Source organism: Chelonoidis abingdonii, chromosome 16 (genome assembly GCF_003597395.2).
Source record: "Chelonoidis abingdonii isolate Lonesome George chromosome 16, CheloAbing_2.0, whole genome shotgun sequence".
Classification (NCBI taxonomy): Eukaryota; Metazoa; Chordata; order Testudines; family Testudinidae; genus Chelonoidis; species Chelonoidis abingdonii.
In genome coordinates, this window is record NC_133784.1 from 23,177,284 (window position 1) to 23,193,219 (window position 15,936).

Genomic DNA, 15,936 nt, shown 5'->3' on the forward strand with positions numbered 1-15,936 from the left:
TAGGGAACGTACCCACTGTTTTGCGTGGAGGTGCCCGGGGCCGAGACACGCTCTCTTAGCACTGGGCCCATGGGTGCGCGGAGGCGGGGACCGACGCTAACATCAGGATGGCCTTTGCCCTGTGTTCTATTGGGGGACAGGCCTAGGGCAGCGCTCCTTTGTGCTGGTCTTGAGAGATCGCACCGGGAGGTCAACAAGTGGGCTGCTCGAACGCTTCACGGTGTCGATAGAGCGCACATCCTCGCTGAGAGTCAGGGACCTGGGCGGGCTGGACTTCGACCACCCCCTTCTCTGGTGCAGGATGTCGACGGACAACAGAAGTTGAGTCTGGCCTGGCTTGTCCACTTGCACCTGGACGGAGTCGGCCTTTTAGTCCTGCGTGGGTGTGATCGTTCCCTCCAGCTTCTTTTTTAGTGAGGTACCAGAGAAGGTGAATGGCTGCCTTACGAGACCAATTTTTTGGTCCCGACTCCCTCTGGTGTGCGGGATTTGGAGGCTTTGGCCTGGCCCATGTCTTTTATAACGTCCGCGGCGCTGCACACCGAAGATGGGTGCTGGGCGGGCCAGATTGGCCGGCTCTGGTTTTGAATGGTGGCTGCAGACACCTCCCCAGGACACTTGAGTCTCTGCTCTCTGTCCTTAAGAGTTCTGGGACGGAGCCTGCAGATATTGCACCAGCTTCTTTTGGTGGCTCCGTCTGAAAATGGTGTTCAGGGAAAGCGCAGGTTCATTCTTTGGCAGTAACTTCCGCAGGTCCTGCAGAGTTTAAACCCGGGGGACCCGGGCATGCCCCCAGCAGGGCGCATGAATCGTTGGGGGAACCCCCCACACAATCCATCAACTATGTACACTACTCTAAGCTAAACTAAACTATATACACGGCAACGGCCTGCTAATCCGCTGTAAGAGTGAGTAGGTTCCAATAGCTGCCACCGCTAGGTAGAAGAACTAAGGGGGTGGAGGGTCGGCGGGCCCCTATATAGGGTGCCATGGACGTGCCACTCCAGGGGCCGCCAAGGTCGACCCTACGGACGCTGCTAGGGGAATTTCCAGCTGGCATGCCTCGGCCGGATACACCTTCACTCCAAAGAAGAACAGGTGATTTCTGGTGTGTGAATGAACCAGTTCCAGAGATTGCTATTTCTTGAAAGAGAGGTTGCCCTTTGCTCTCCCTTGTTGCTCTATAGGTAAACTTTTGTATGCTGTGATATGACTGACATGACAAAGTCTGGATAAAATGGTAGGAATTGTTTACGAAGGCATCTAGTGTACTGCATGCGTTCCAGTAGGTTATGGGTTGCATGGATTTTGGTGGTCGATATCTGCACTTACGTTGTTAATTCAGATATGGCTCACCCTAGTACGGGTGGCTCTGTAATCGTCTTTCTAGTGGGTAGTGGATAGGATGACCTACCATCTTCCTTTCCCGCACCAGGAGAGAGAAGCCAGAACTCTGTGGGAGAGCGGCTCAGGTTTTGCGCAGACTGTGCTTGCTAAATGTTCCGTAATCAACCTATAGACATATGCTGCAAACTCTCACAAAAGGTTCCTGTAAAGGTACACTTGGCCATGTGACCTAAGGAGCGGCCATTGATCAACTTGTCATTGGGGGCTCAGCTGTAGCTGTAGGCATGCGATCCTCAAACTTGACCATATCATCAAGTAGGTATGCTTTGGCATTCATTGAGTCTAGGTACCCAATTTAGTCTGTAGTCTGTGAGGGAACTTAAAATGGACTTTCGACATTTACTTTGAACCCTTAGAAGAGTTGAGAAATTGAGATGAGGACAGTGGTGTTGCCCATTCTTCTATTGGAATTCCCCATGAACAATCCAGTCATTGAAGAAGGGAAACTGACAGCCACTGACATACCAATCGTCCGTCATTATAATCTCACTACACTGAGAGGCCTTGGGAGGATCTCTGTTGATACTGATCGTGGCCATGGTTGATCAGAGGGATCTTCTGCATGCGGGTGGATATTATGTGGAATAAAGTCCTTTACCTGAGAGCTGTGACACTCTTGTCTCTGTCCAGTGAAGGATTACCAAAAGCGGTGATTATTCTGAACTGCGATTGTTAGATAAAGTATTCAGCTGTTTGAGATCTTGGTCATAGCCGGTCCAGGGTTCTTTCTTCTTGGGGAGGATGAGGGAATATGCCTTGAATAAATTCCTTTTTTGTTTACTGGGAATTACTTGCCTTTAAATTCCAAATCGCATAGGGAGGTCTAATTCCTTGTCTGAGCAACCTCTCATGGAGAGTTTCTGAGGGGATGGGAAGTGTTTTCCTCGGAGTCGTGGGACGGAGGGATTTATACTGTATAACTAAAGGTAATTATCTCCAGAACATCTGTCTGATATTATTAGGTGCCAGCCTGGAAAATGAGTTAGGCCCACCAATGGGGATGCAGGAGTCCTGACAAGTAATATCGGCAGGGAACTGATTCACAGTTTTGAAAGTCCCATTTGAATAAATTTCTGGTGGGAGGCTGGAAGCGAGAGAGGTGGAAAATTATGCTTATTATGCCACATTCTCTGCATTCTTAGGTGGTTTAAGCCTTCGGTGGTAGACAGGTCAGGGCTAGGCTGTGGTCTTGTAAGGGCTTCAGCGTCCTGGGTTATATCCTCCGTGGTGAGCGGGGGTATGGTACTTATTGTAGCAAAATGGTTGTCTTGAGTTGTGGAGAATGTCCATGACTTATCTGCCTTCTCACTAAAGATTATTTCCATGAAAGGCAAATCCTCCATTGGGATTGCTTTCTTTGGGAGGAATTGGAGGATTGTGCCAAAAAGCCGTTCTCATGGACTATGGGATTGCCATTGAGTGGTGCCGATACTGTATTTGCTGCATCTCTTACTGCTTGAGGGCAATCTAGTCAACAATTTACTGCATCAATATGCTTGGAAATGGTCTATCTCTTGGTGGAGTTTGTTTGGTGAATTCTGAGAATGTTACTGCAATCAATAAAATCATGTTTCAACATAAGCTTGGCTTAGTTTGCTATGCCAGAATGTAAGCTGCCCCAAGTAAGATCTTTCTAAAAATGTCTACACATCTGGCTTCCTTATCAGGAAGTGTAGAGTAGTGTGAGTTTTTGCTTGTTCACTTCACTATAGCTGCACCATGAAAGAGTTCACGGAGGACGCGTTGATAGTATCCTTCTCCTGTAGACAGGAGAAAGTGTTTCTTCTCTGTTCTCTTAGAAAGTGGGAGCACAATTGCATGGGAGTATGCCAGACCATTTTTAATTGTCAACCTCCATATTGTCCCCTTTCGGGACTTGTCAAGGTTGCTCTTCCCCACTTAGTTTATGGGTACACATGTGGGGACCTGCATGGACACTTCTAAGCTTAATACTAGCTTAGATCTGGGATACACTGCCAGCCTTCCGATTCAGTGTCTGGGGCAACTCTCGTTCCCCCAAAACTTTGTTCCCCTCCCTGGGTTGCCCTGAGGGACTTCCCATATTCCCTGTGTGACACGATCAACCCCTTGGATTCTAGTACCAAGAAAAATTTACCATCCCCCTCCTTTCCCCCGCACCTAATCCTGGTGAGTCCAGATCAATTCCCTTGATTCTTAACAAGGAAAATCAATCAGTTCTTACAAGCAAGCTTTTAATTAAAGAAGAAAGGTAAAAATATATCTCCTCTAAATTAGGATGGAAATGCTTCGGGTAATCAGCTTCTATAGACCGCAGGGCCCCCCATGCTTTACGGTTCAAGTTACAAGAAACACAGAGTAAATCCTCTCCAGCAAAAGCAACATTTACCAAGTGAGGAAACAACAAGACACAGCCTTTGCTGGCTTAATTACTTTACAATTTGAAACCTGAGAGACTGATTCAGAAAGATTTGGAGAGGTCCTGTGATGTCCGTACTCTCAGTCCCGAGAGCGAACAACAACAACACAAAGAGCACAAACAAGACTTCCCTCCATCAAGATTTGAAAGTATCTGTCCCCCTATTGGTTCCTCTGGTCAGGTGTCAGCCAGGTTTACTGAGCTTCTACTTAAGATAACAGAGACATTAACCTTACTTACTGTTTATGACACGCCCCCAAGATCTCGACAGTGTGGACCACACTTGGGGTGGATTTTCCCCTTAAACTTGACATAAAAGATTAATAAAACACTGCACCTTTACATCCTCTCTCTAATTATGTAAAAAGCACGTTACTCCTTTGTAAACGTTGTTCTTCAGATGTGTCTGCTCATATCACATCAGTTGGCTTGGTGCGCGTGCCGTGTGCACGTTCGTTGCAGAACTTTTACTAGGCAACATCGGTGGGCTGGCAGCTGCCCCTAGAGTGGGTGCGCCATGGCGCCTTGATATACCCCCTTGCGCCCGTCCGTCTCTCAGTTCCCTTCTTGCCGGCTAGCTCGACAGTGGGAAGGAGGGCGGGGTTGTGGAATGATATGAGCAAAAGAACTCGAACGACAACAGTTCCAAACGGTGAGTAACCGTCTTTTCTCTCTCGCGTGCTTGCTTCATATCCCTTCCATAGGTGTTCCCTCAGCCTTACCTCGGCCGAGGTTGGTGGTCGGAGCGAGACGTTGCAGCTGTAAGACGCTTGAAGCCGAGCAGCAAATTGTCTCTGGATTGTTGGCTGACCATGGTCATGGGTTGCAAAGATGTGGATAGAAGCCTAGTAGACCGTGTGGCAGATTTCCTGTATAGCGAACAAAAAGGCAAGCAAGCGCAGATGACGGCTGAGCCCGCGTAGACGTGCGGCGTTGAGAGGCGCGGCTTGACTTGAGCAAGTCCATAGCATGATCGAATACACGACATGACCCAAGACGCGATGCTGGAGGAGATCTGTGCCCTGCCCTTCATACCGTTCTGCCCCGCTACAAAGTAGTCTGAGTGTTGTTGGTAAGGCTTGGTCCTTTCTTGACTGCTCCTTGAACGCCGAGCGCCCCGGAACATCCAAATATGGCAGCTGTTGTTCTTCGTCCGCGAATGGTGCGGCTTTAGGAAGGAGCACCTGCGCAGCAAGATGTCTTGGTGCCGTGGATACAGCGGATCGTACTACCTCCTGGAAGACATGCCGGGTACGGTCCCAGCTGTACCCCTCGTCCTTATGGAACACAGTATATGGAGGATCCACAGTCAGTGCACGAAGTTCCGAGACTCGTCTAGCCGAGGTAACAGCGACTAGGAAAGCTGTTTTCCAGAACAGGTACAGTAGTGAGCATGTGGCCAAAGGCTCAAAGGAGGGCCCCATGAGCCTGTTTAAAACAAGATTCAGGTCCCAGGTAGGGGTAGGGGGCTTGACCTGAGGGTATAACCGTTCCAAGCCCTTGAGGAACCTGGAAGACATAGGATGGGAAAAAATGGTACTGCCAGCTTCACCCGGGTGGAAGGTGGATATGGCCGCGAGGTGGACTCGCAGAGTGGAGATTGCCAACCCCTGTTCCTTGAGAGACCATAGATAGTCCAGGATAGTGGGGATTGATACCGAACACGGAGAGTGGCCATCTTGGGCACACCAGTGGCAGAAGCGCTTCCATTTTGTGAGGTATGTCAAGCGCGTGGAGGGCTTTCTGCTTCCGAGCAACATGTGTTGTACTGCGGCGGAACAACTCAACTCCGACTGGCTTAACCAGACAGGAGTCATGCTGTCAGGTGGAGAGACTGTAGGTCCGGGTGGTGAAGCCTGCCGAAGTCTTACGTGATCATGTCCAGCCATAGCGGCAGGGGGATTGGGTCCGACAGGGACAGGTCGAGCAGCATGGAGTACCAGTGCTGCCTCGGCCAAGCCGGCATGATCAGGATAAGGCGGGCTTTGTCCCTGTGGATCTTGAGCAGGACTTGGTGGACGAGGGGAAACGGTGGAAAGGCATAACAGAGGTGGCTCGTCCACGGAATCATGAACGCGTCCGACAGGGAGCCCAGGGAGCGACCCTGTAGGGAGCAGAACACCTGGCATTTCCTGTTCATTTTGGATGCAAACAGGTCGATGTGGGGAAAGCCTCACCTCCGGAAGATCGAATGGAGAACGTCCGGGCGGATGGACCATTTGTGTGAGAAGAAGGACCTGCTCAGGTGATCTGCAACGTGTTTCGTACCCCCGGAAGAAAGGAGGCCACCAGGTCTATGGATTGGGCTACACAGAAGTCCCACAGTCGGATCGCTTCCTGGCACAAGAGAGACGACCTCGTCCCTCCCTGCTTGTTGATTTAATACATGGCCGTTGTGTTGTCCGTGAATACTGCAACACAACGGCCGTGTAGATGGTCGAGGAACACTTGGCACGCCAGGCGGACCGCTCTGAGCTCTCGGACATTGATATGAAGTGTCAGCTCCCGGGGTGACCAAAGGCCTTGGGTGCACAGGTGCCCTAGGTGGGCGCCCCAGCCCAGGGCGGACGCGTCCGTTGTTAGGGATATGGAGGGCTGGGGATGATGAAAGGGTAGGCCCGCACACACTTGGGACGATCTTTTCCACCAGTCGAGGGAGCTCAGAACTTCCAGTGTGACCGTCAGAATAATGTCTAAGGCGTCCCTGTTCGGCCGATAGAAGCGAGCCAGGTTTGTAGCGGGCGCATCTGCAGTCTGGCATGTTTTGTAACGAAAACACATGCAGCCATGTGCCCCAAGAGAGCGAGGCAAGTACGGGCAGAGGTAGTTGGAAACCTCTGAAGACTTTGGACAAGGGAGACTATGGCCTGAAACCGGTGCGGGGGCAAACTGGCTGTTGCAAGGTTGGAGTCCAGCACTGCTCCGATAAATTCTATTCTTTGCGTGGGTACCAGGGTGGACTTGTCCAGATTGATGATCAGGCCTAGACGTGTAAATAGCTCCCTGATGGTGTCGACATGGCTGATGACTTGAGCCTCGGAGGTCCCTCTGATAAGCCAGTCGTCGAGGTAAGGAAAAAACATGTATTCGACGACGGCGCATAGTGAAGCGGCGACGACCGCCATACATTTCGTGAAGACCCGAGGGGCGACGAAAGACCAAAGGGAAGGACGGTAAACTGGTAGTGAACCCGATTCACCACAAAGCGCAGATACCTCCTGTGCGGGGGGTAAATCGCAATATGGAAATATGCGTCCTTCAAGTCGAGAGCGGCGTACCAATCGCCGGGATCCAGGGAGGGGATGATGGTCCCCAGGGACACCATGCGGAACTTGAACTTTCTTGATGAACTTGTTCAGTTCCGCGTAGGTCGAGGATGGGCGGAGGCCCCTTTTGCCTTGGGGATCAGGAAATATCGGGAATAAAACCCCTTGCCCTTTAACTCCTCTGGTACCTCCTCTATAGCCCGATTGATAGGAGCTTGTGAACCTCCTGCATGAGGAGTTGCTCGTGAGAGGGGTCCCTGAAGAGGGACGGGGAGGAGGGAGGTGGGAGGGAGCGGAGAGAAAACTGAAGACGGTATCCAAGTTCACCGTACGAAGGACCCAACGATCCGAAGTCAAGTGGGACCATGCCGGAAGGAACGAGGAAAGGGTTGGAAAACTGGAACGGATCCGAAGGGGGAATTGTACGCTCTGCTCTGGCGCACCCTTCAAAATTTGTTTTAGGTCCCGATGATGGTTTTGCGGGACCGGAATTGTTGCCCGCTGGAGGTCCCGACTGCCGCTGCTGGGTGGTACGACCTCTCCTACGGGCAAAATCCTGTCTCTCGGGCCGAGGTGGAGGGTAAGGGCGCTGGGGTTGGGAACGGAATGACCGTCTTCTGAGTCTGAGGGTATGCATTCCGAGTGAACGCATGATAACCCGGTTGTCCTTCAGACTCTGCAGTCTGGATCCGTTTTGCGAAAAAGACCTTGTCCATCGAATGGCAAGTCCTGTATGGTATATTGCAGTTCTGGCGGTAGGCCGGACACCTGCAACCAGGATATGCGCCGCATGGCTATGCCAGAGGCGACAGTTCTAGCCGCCGAATCTGCGGAATCTAGTGAAGCTTGCAATGAGGTTCTTGCAACCCTTTTCCCCTCCTCTAGTAGGGCTGTGAACTCCTGACGGGAGTCCTGAGGGACCAACTCAGTAACTTTGCCGACCGCCTCCCAGGTGTTATAGGAGTATCGGCTTAAGAGGGCTTGCTGGTTCGCCACGCGGAGCTGAAGCCCTCCGCAGAGTAGATTTTTCGGCCCAACAAGTCCATGCGCTTGGCCTCCCTAGATTTCGGCGCGGGGGCTTGCTGGCCGTGGCGCTCCCTTTCGTTGACCGATTGTACCACCAACGAGCAAGGGGCGGGGTGCACGTAAAGGTATTCGTACCCTTTAGAGGGCACCCATGTATTTTCTTTCTACACCCCTGGCTGTCGGTGGAATGGAAGCTGGGGACTTCCAGATGGTGTCTGCTCTGGCTTGGATCGACCTGATAAAGGGGAGGGCCACTCTGGTAGGCGTTTCTGCTGATAGGATGCTAACCACTGGGTCCTCCACCTCAGGGACTTCCTCTATGGGAAGGCTGATATTTTGGGCAACGCACCGCAGAAGATCTTGGTGTGCTCGCAGATCAATCGGGGGAGGCCCCGATGATGATGTGCCCGCTACCGCCTCATCCAGGGAAGATGATGACGACAACCCTGGGATGAGTGGGTCCTGGACTGATGCCTCGTCCTGGTGGACCTCCGTCTCCGGAACATCATGTTGTTCTGGAGCCTGTGCAGCGCTTGCCTCCGTATCAGCAGGGGGAGGTCTGCTGACAGTGGCCTCAGGTACCCGGTGCTCTGAATGGCCAGAGCGTGATGGGCCCGTTGGTTCGCCTTGGGCTTGGTGGTAGGCCCAGGGTGTCCAAAAAGACCACTGGGGTGGTCCATGGTCCTGATGGGCTTGAGTGTCCGAACCCCCATAGGAGGCGCTGTCCGCATACGAAGAGGCGGACGGATGACGGGACGGCCATGGGGGACCTGAAGTAGACTGGACCAGGTATCTGCGTCCGTAGTATTCCTCCCTGCGTAGTACCGGTGAACGGTACCGGGAGCCGTGGCAGTGTTGAGAGCGGGACCGGGACCTACGACCAGCGCAGTGCCGGGAGGTCGACCGGTGCCAAACATCGTCATGCCTGGATCGGCTACGAGAGGTGCGGCGGTGCCGGGATCAGGAGCGGTGCTGACGGTACGATGGAGACCGAGATCTCGAGTAGTGCCACGAGTGTGACCGGTACCGCGATGGAGAATGGTACCGGGACTGCGAGCGGCGCCAGTATCGGGAGCGGTGCCAGGGCCGAGAGCGATCACGGGATCCCGATCGAGACCGACGGTGCTCAGTGGTGCCCGGGGAAGATGGTCGCACCATGACAGGTTTGCCCAGCGAATGGATGACCCGCTCTGGCGGTGCTGGGGGTTGGGGCAGCTCAGGCTCTATGAGAGCAATGAGGTCCCGCGCCGTGGAGAAGGTCTCCGGCGTGGACGGTATGACAAGCTCTACCGCAGCACGGGCTGGGGAGCTGGTAGGCACCGGACTCAACGGCTCTTGAGAGACCGGAATCGACAGTGCAGAGACAAGCGGTGCCACGGCAGTTGGCGGTGCCGGGCGGTCCGACTTGGAGCTGCGCTCTGACTGCGGTGTAGCTGAAGGTACCGCAGGAGCCTTGCGCTTCTTGCTCCTCGGGGAGAGCGAGCGGTGCCGGCCGGAGGATTGGGCCGGTGACGGGTGGTGCCGAGGAGTCTTCACTGGTGCTGGAGCAGAAGATGCACTTGTTCCCGGTGCCGGAGTCGGTGCCGAGGATGGAGGAGTTAGTGTCGCTTCATCAAAAGTTGCTTCAGGCGACTTATGTCTCTCTTTTTTTAGTCGCGGGGCTTGAGACGCCTTACAGATACGCACTTGTTCGAAAGATGGGTCCTCGCGAGGCACTTTAAAACGGAGTCGTGCGATCTCCGTGGCAGTCAGACGAACGACAGGCCGCGCAGAGTTAAGCCCGCTGACGGGCATGGGCCCCGGTGCCGGGGAGGAGAGAGGGGAAACCCCGAATCCTCTTAACTAATACACAAACTATAAAACTACGTATGTAATGAAAGCTGAGAAAAAATATGTACACAAAAACGTATACAAACCGAATTCGCATAGGGAGTTGGAATCAGCTGAAGCTGCGCCCACTGTCGTCCAACACCGACACGGGCGGTAAGAAGGACTGAGAGTGGCGGACGGGCGGCAGGTGGTATATATCAGGCGCCCATAGTGGTGGCCACTCATAGGGGGCACCTGTCCGTCCCACCGAGTGTTGCGTAGGTAAGTTTCTCCGACGAACGTGCACGCGGCTACGCACCACACTTAACTGGATGGATATGAGCAAGCACTTCGAAAGAAGAATACAAGATTTTCCACATTTTAGGACAATTTTAACCAGTTGATTCTGAAACTTTCAGGAGAGTGCATCAGCTACTTTGTTAGAAGCCTCCTGAAGTCGTTGTTGAATTTTCGAATAAAATCTGGGAGAAGCCTAAACTCTCATCGAGAAGTTTTTTTGTTGTTCCCCTTGCAGTATGAAGCCATTTTAGCGCCAGCTATGTCGGTCTGAGGTTGGACAACCTGTCCCATACGTAGGGTGTAAGCTTTTCCAGGCATACACCAGGGCGTAGCACTTCTTTTTCACTGATTGACCAGTTGCTTTCCCTCTCAGACGATTTTTTTGCTGGAGACACACCGACAGGATGAAATTCTTGATCCGGTCCTTCCTGCATTAAAACTGCTCCTACACCACGGTCAGATGCATCTGTGGTTACTAGGAATGGTTTGTCAAAGTCTGGGGCCCTTAGCACAGGGTCAGACATGAATGTTCCCTTAAGCTAGTGATCACACAGAGAAAAACACTTATTATAGACCACTCTCGGGAAAGAACCCTCACATCACTATTTACCTGATTTTTCATTTTAAAAAAAGTTCAGATTGAAAATAATGAGACTCACTGATACTGGAAGCTTTATAGAGTGATATGTAACAAACCCAGAAATACCCATCTTTCGTAGCATCAGCTAAGGACTAGCACCAACTGCTCCCCTTCTCCCCCACCAATATTAGTAATGTTGAAAACAATAAAAAAAGATTTAGTGCACCCTCTCCCACGAAACAAGCAATATAAATAAGGAAAGGAAAATCTCTTCCCCACAAACAAAGAACTTTCACCTGAGGCTTCTTACCATTTTATAAAGATCTGAGATGCTGATCTGATCTGAATCCACCACCTCAAAGTCCTTCCGAGGAACTAGATCCAGGCCCAAATGTCTATGAAAGAGAAAGGCAGACGGAACAACTGTTAGTACATCTATCTACTCTACATGCACACACAGGAACAATGACACTTGAACCACTAAGGTGCATGCTATCCTTCAAATACTGTTGGTTTTCAACACAGATAATCCTTTTAAATATAAAAATAAATAACAAAAACAAACAAAAACATAGGATCAAGCGCCTCATATGTTGTAAATTAGCTGGCTCCACTAACTTCAGTGGAGCTATCCCAGTGTATATCAGCTGAAGATCTGGGCCACTATGTTGATGCAATGGGATGAGTGAGTTAATGTCACAAAAGTTGGGAAATTTAGAGTTAAGGTTCTCACCCATATAATTTCAGCAGGTTCTTTTGTTACATGATTAAACAACACATATAGAGCAACAAAAAATGTTCATGTACGTATATATATATTTTAAAAATAGTATTCAATTTATTTATGTAGTCCAACTGGAGGAGGACTAGAGAAAAAAATCACCTTCCATTTTAAGGTCTGATTTGCCAACCAGTATATCACATTGTTTCAGTATTGTGTAATCTTTTAATAAAAGGCATACATGAAAGGAAACAGTGTAGGATGCTTTGGGAAATTCACTCTGAACGTCATGACTTTTGTGCAACTAAAACCCAACCTTAACACTGAGTAATTTATTTATTTTGCAATATAGGGTCCAGTGGTATAAATGGGTTGAAAATCTGTCTTATTTGGCCAGCTGAGTCCCCTAGAGTGTAAGGCATTTCTGTGCATAGCTAAGGAAGCAGCATTGCTACGCTTTAGCAATCAGTAGCAACCAGAATGGCCCACTGAGGCATTTGGCTATGAGGCACAAAACTCACTCCCAATGAATAAGGCAGGACTCAATAGATTTTTTTTTAATGGTCCTAAATTATTTACTCACAGAAGCACTGTACAGCCCTCTTTCATTTATACCATTGGAAGACAGTTGTTAAAAGTTGCTATAATTTTTATAAAACTACAGTAGGTAGGCAAACTACAATTTTCAAACCCTCATATCTTTGCCAAACACAATTAGATTTACACCAGGACATTGAAGGCAATCTTCCTTCCTAAGCATTCCCTATCAAATGTCAATTTCTACCCTAAGCACACTTTGGAGCTAATCATGTTAAAAATGGTGGCACAATTTATTTATGCTTTTTAATAATAGGAAATGTGTATCTTTCACTACTGTCTTCATTCTCAAAAATGGCTAACCTATTTTTGCTGAAACTTACCAAATATATTTCACCTCTGTACAGGCCAAAAGATGAAAAATGATGACCTTCATTAGCAACTGAAAATGGGGGTTTATAATAGAACGGTTTAGGCAATTTTAAAATGTGCTGTCACTAGAGTGCCAGATATAATAAAAGACACAGTGTTTATATTTTAATTATAATATGCATTGACATCAGCATGTAGAAACTATGGTGATTAGCGTTGGGATGGTGCCAAATTATTATTGTGAATTGTTGTGTTTGATATGAATCAATGTGGTGAACATGAGTTTGGTATGGCTGGATACGACTAAATTTGCTAGAGGATGCTGAGAGCAGGGTTGTCTTAGCATCAGATAGTTTGTATGGAAATTTACTGAAAGTGCTGGAATTTGTTAATCAGAGACTATCTGTGTGTGTGTTTCAACATGGGACTTTGAAATATATCAGCTGATGGCGAGTTCACAAAAGTAAATATGTAGAAGACACAGGAGCTTGGTACAGGCTGACCTGGGTCAAAATGATCCTTTAGGATGGCACCACACCAAGAGCTCAAGTGAATGATTAATGAGAGGGTAAACGTCAACTGATCTTTGGTCTCTGTCCATTTTGCAGTCTCTTCTAAAATATTAATTAAAAATAAACACAGTAATGGAACATCCAACAGAGCATATTTCTGCAATATGTGACTCCTTTGAGAACAAGAGGTATAAATGCTAAGCAGAGTTAGTTAGCTCCTCAATTAATATCTGGAGAGGTCTGTGACGCTGTGAGGTAGAGGGTCTCAGGGCAGCCAACACCCTGCTATGAGTGACTTTTGTAGACTTTTGAACCAGAGGGCCTTGGGGTAACCAATACCCTGCTTCAGAGGACGTTTGACAGACCAAGTACCTGAAAGGGTAAGAGAAGAGAAGAAAAGAAGTCTCCATCTAGAACTGGTAGCTATATCTGCTTTGTTTGCCAATCAGGATACTGTGTAAGGCCAATACAATTACTGAGGGTTTACGCTTGGGGAATTGAGGCTTATTAGGAAGATGTACAGTATTATATAACTTTTTACTGCTTGTGTGACTCTTTCTCAAATAAACTGCTGTGCATTGCGCAAATTGAATGTGAATTTTCACTGGTACAGGTAACAATCTGCCCAGCTGTGGGCCCTTAAAGATTCATTTCAACAATTAGCACCATATAAATAACATAGATTAGAAAGTTTTCCTGAGTCTAAAAGGCTTCCCCTAAAACAACAATGCATACACAAGTTAAAATTTATAAGAAGTAATCCCTCCCAAACATGTGGATCTCAGGTGACAAAAAATAAACTGATGCTTTCAAATAGTATTATCAAAAGAACAGAATACAGAGAACTACCCTTTATGTGTAGTTACAGACCACCACTACAGCATTACAGAAAAGGCTGCCAAAGCTGATCACCATTTAAAACTGTTCCATTCTCATGATTTCAACTCGCTTTGGAACTGCCAACTCAAACAGTGGCAGGATATGTTATTCAGTACGTGACAAAGATGCTATCCTCTAGATAATAACATTTGACACAAAAGCCATAGTAGCACTCTGAAACTATTACCTCTGAAACTTATTTGGCACTCTAAATTTAGTAAAATCTTCTAACACCATGGATTTCCAATCTAGAGGATTCTCATCCTCTAATACTATGGTAATCTTGCACAATACCTACACCCATTAAGCTGGTACCTGTAAGCACTGCCGCAGTAACCAAATTAAATCTTTTTCTACTAGCTCTTAAGAACCTAACATGTTCTTATCTGTAATGTGGGCTGAAGTTCAAGCCATATTATGTAAAATGTTTAATTGGGCTGATAAGACCTGCTCTATGCAGAGTCAGATGACACAATGGTTAAAATGCCAGAGCCCATTCACACTAAAGCTCCCACTGTTGCTAGCAGTGATGGCCCTGAGGCAGATTAATCAACAGAAGGAAATTTTTTGGAAAAGTTCCCTGGTGCAAATGAGAATTAGATGACATGTAGCTCCATTTACTGGGCAGTTCCCTCTGCATAGGACTTTCTCTTTCTACTTTTGCCTCAGTCTGATTACTCTTTGATGCAGTTCTGCAAGTAAGTCACTTAGGAAAAATTCCTGAGATGACAGACAGCTTCTCCGAATGACATCAGTGTTGGACAAAGTCAATATTGAATTGGCAGGAGTTTGTGCAAGTCTCGTTTTCCATGGAGCCAGATTTTGGACCCTATAAAGAGAATCTTAGCGTTCTTTGAAAACAATATTTAAATCTCTGGCTCTTTTCCTTGCAATGATTAGCTTAAAAACAAACTGACGTAAAGTAGTGCTAAACAATTGCTAAGACTAAAGAGGATTATGCAGCTGGGCTTCATCTTCTGATTTAGTTGGTGCTGGTCCTGCTTTGAGCAGGGGTTGGACTAGATGACTTCCTGAGGTCTCTTCCAACTCTAATCTTTTATGATTCTGCAGTAGGAGGTTGAGTGGGAATGTAAAAACCCATCCCCAAAAGATTTTATTAAAACACACGTCTGTTAAGTTTGCGTTATATTTCAAGATATGACCTCAATAAAATCCTCGCAATCTTTGTGGATTCATAGATTCCAAGGCCAGAAGGGACCATTAGGTTATTTAGTCTGACCTCCTGTAAAACACAAATCATAGAATTTCATCCAGTTACCCCTGTATTTAGCCTAATAACGTGAGTTTGACTAAAGCCAAAAAGGCACCCCACACTGGTGTAAAGACAGTAAGAGATGGGGAATCTACCACTTCCCTTTGCTGGTTTTTCCTCACTATTAAAAACATGTGCCTTATTTCTAATTTCAATTTATCTGGCTTTAACCTCCAGTTATTGATTTTTATTATGTTAGATTAAAGCGACCTTTAGTACCCAGTACATTCTCACGGTGAAGCTACTTAGACACACATCTTAAATGGCCTATAAAAAGTGGTATGATAACTGGGGAGAGAAACTGATTACATTTAAAGGTAGGCTGCAAAAATTTGTTTGGCAACCCTTCCAAAAATGGTTGGCTCTGAGTGTTAAAATTTCCAGCCCCGAGTAAGATCATTATTGTTGTGATCATGGCAACTACTGTAAAAGGAATCCTTTCTTGGGTGCTGTCAAGGCTGATTCCCCACTCTGGCACTTTGAGTGCAGAAGGTGGGGGGCCCACAAAGATTCTAAAAATTAATACTGGCCACTCCAGACTTGTATTAAACTCCCAAGGTCAGAGTTTCTCTCTGACTTTAGATGCTACCACCACCCAAGTACAAAAAAAAACAACCCTCTGGGTCACAGGAAGGCGCACTTGGGAATTCCTCCCTGTGGGGTACCCTCAAGCCTTTCATCCCCCATCTGCCTGGGGAAGAGCTGAGAAAGAAAGCAAAGGAAATCAGCTATTTCCACCAGCTAATGAAACAACATGCACAAACCTCTTAGGACACCAAAAATCCAATTCTGTTCTTAAAAAAGGTAAATTTTATTAAAAACAAAAAGAAAGAAAATACATCTGGAACGTAGGCTT

General features: G+C 47.9%; 1 protein-coding gene across 10 annotated transcripts in view; it reads right to left on the minus strand.

The window, feature by feature from the left end:
- Positions 1–15,936, minus strand: part of DOCK3 (dedicator of cytokinesis 3) — a 605,476-nt gene that overhangs the window by 334,927 nt on the left and 254,613 nt on the right. For all 10 annotated transcript variants that reach the window (XM_032805794.2, XM_032805793.2, XM_032805795.2 and 7 more), the window contains one exon: positions 11,097–11,181. In XM_032805794.2, coding sequence (XP_032661685.1) covers positions 11,097–11,181 — 85 coding nt within the window. The remainder of the gene's footprint in view (positions 1–11,096; positions 11,182–15,936) is intronic.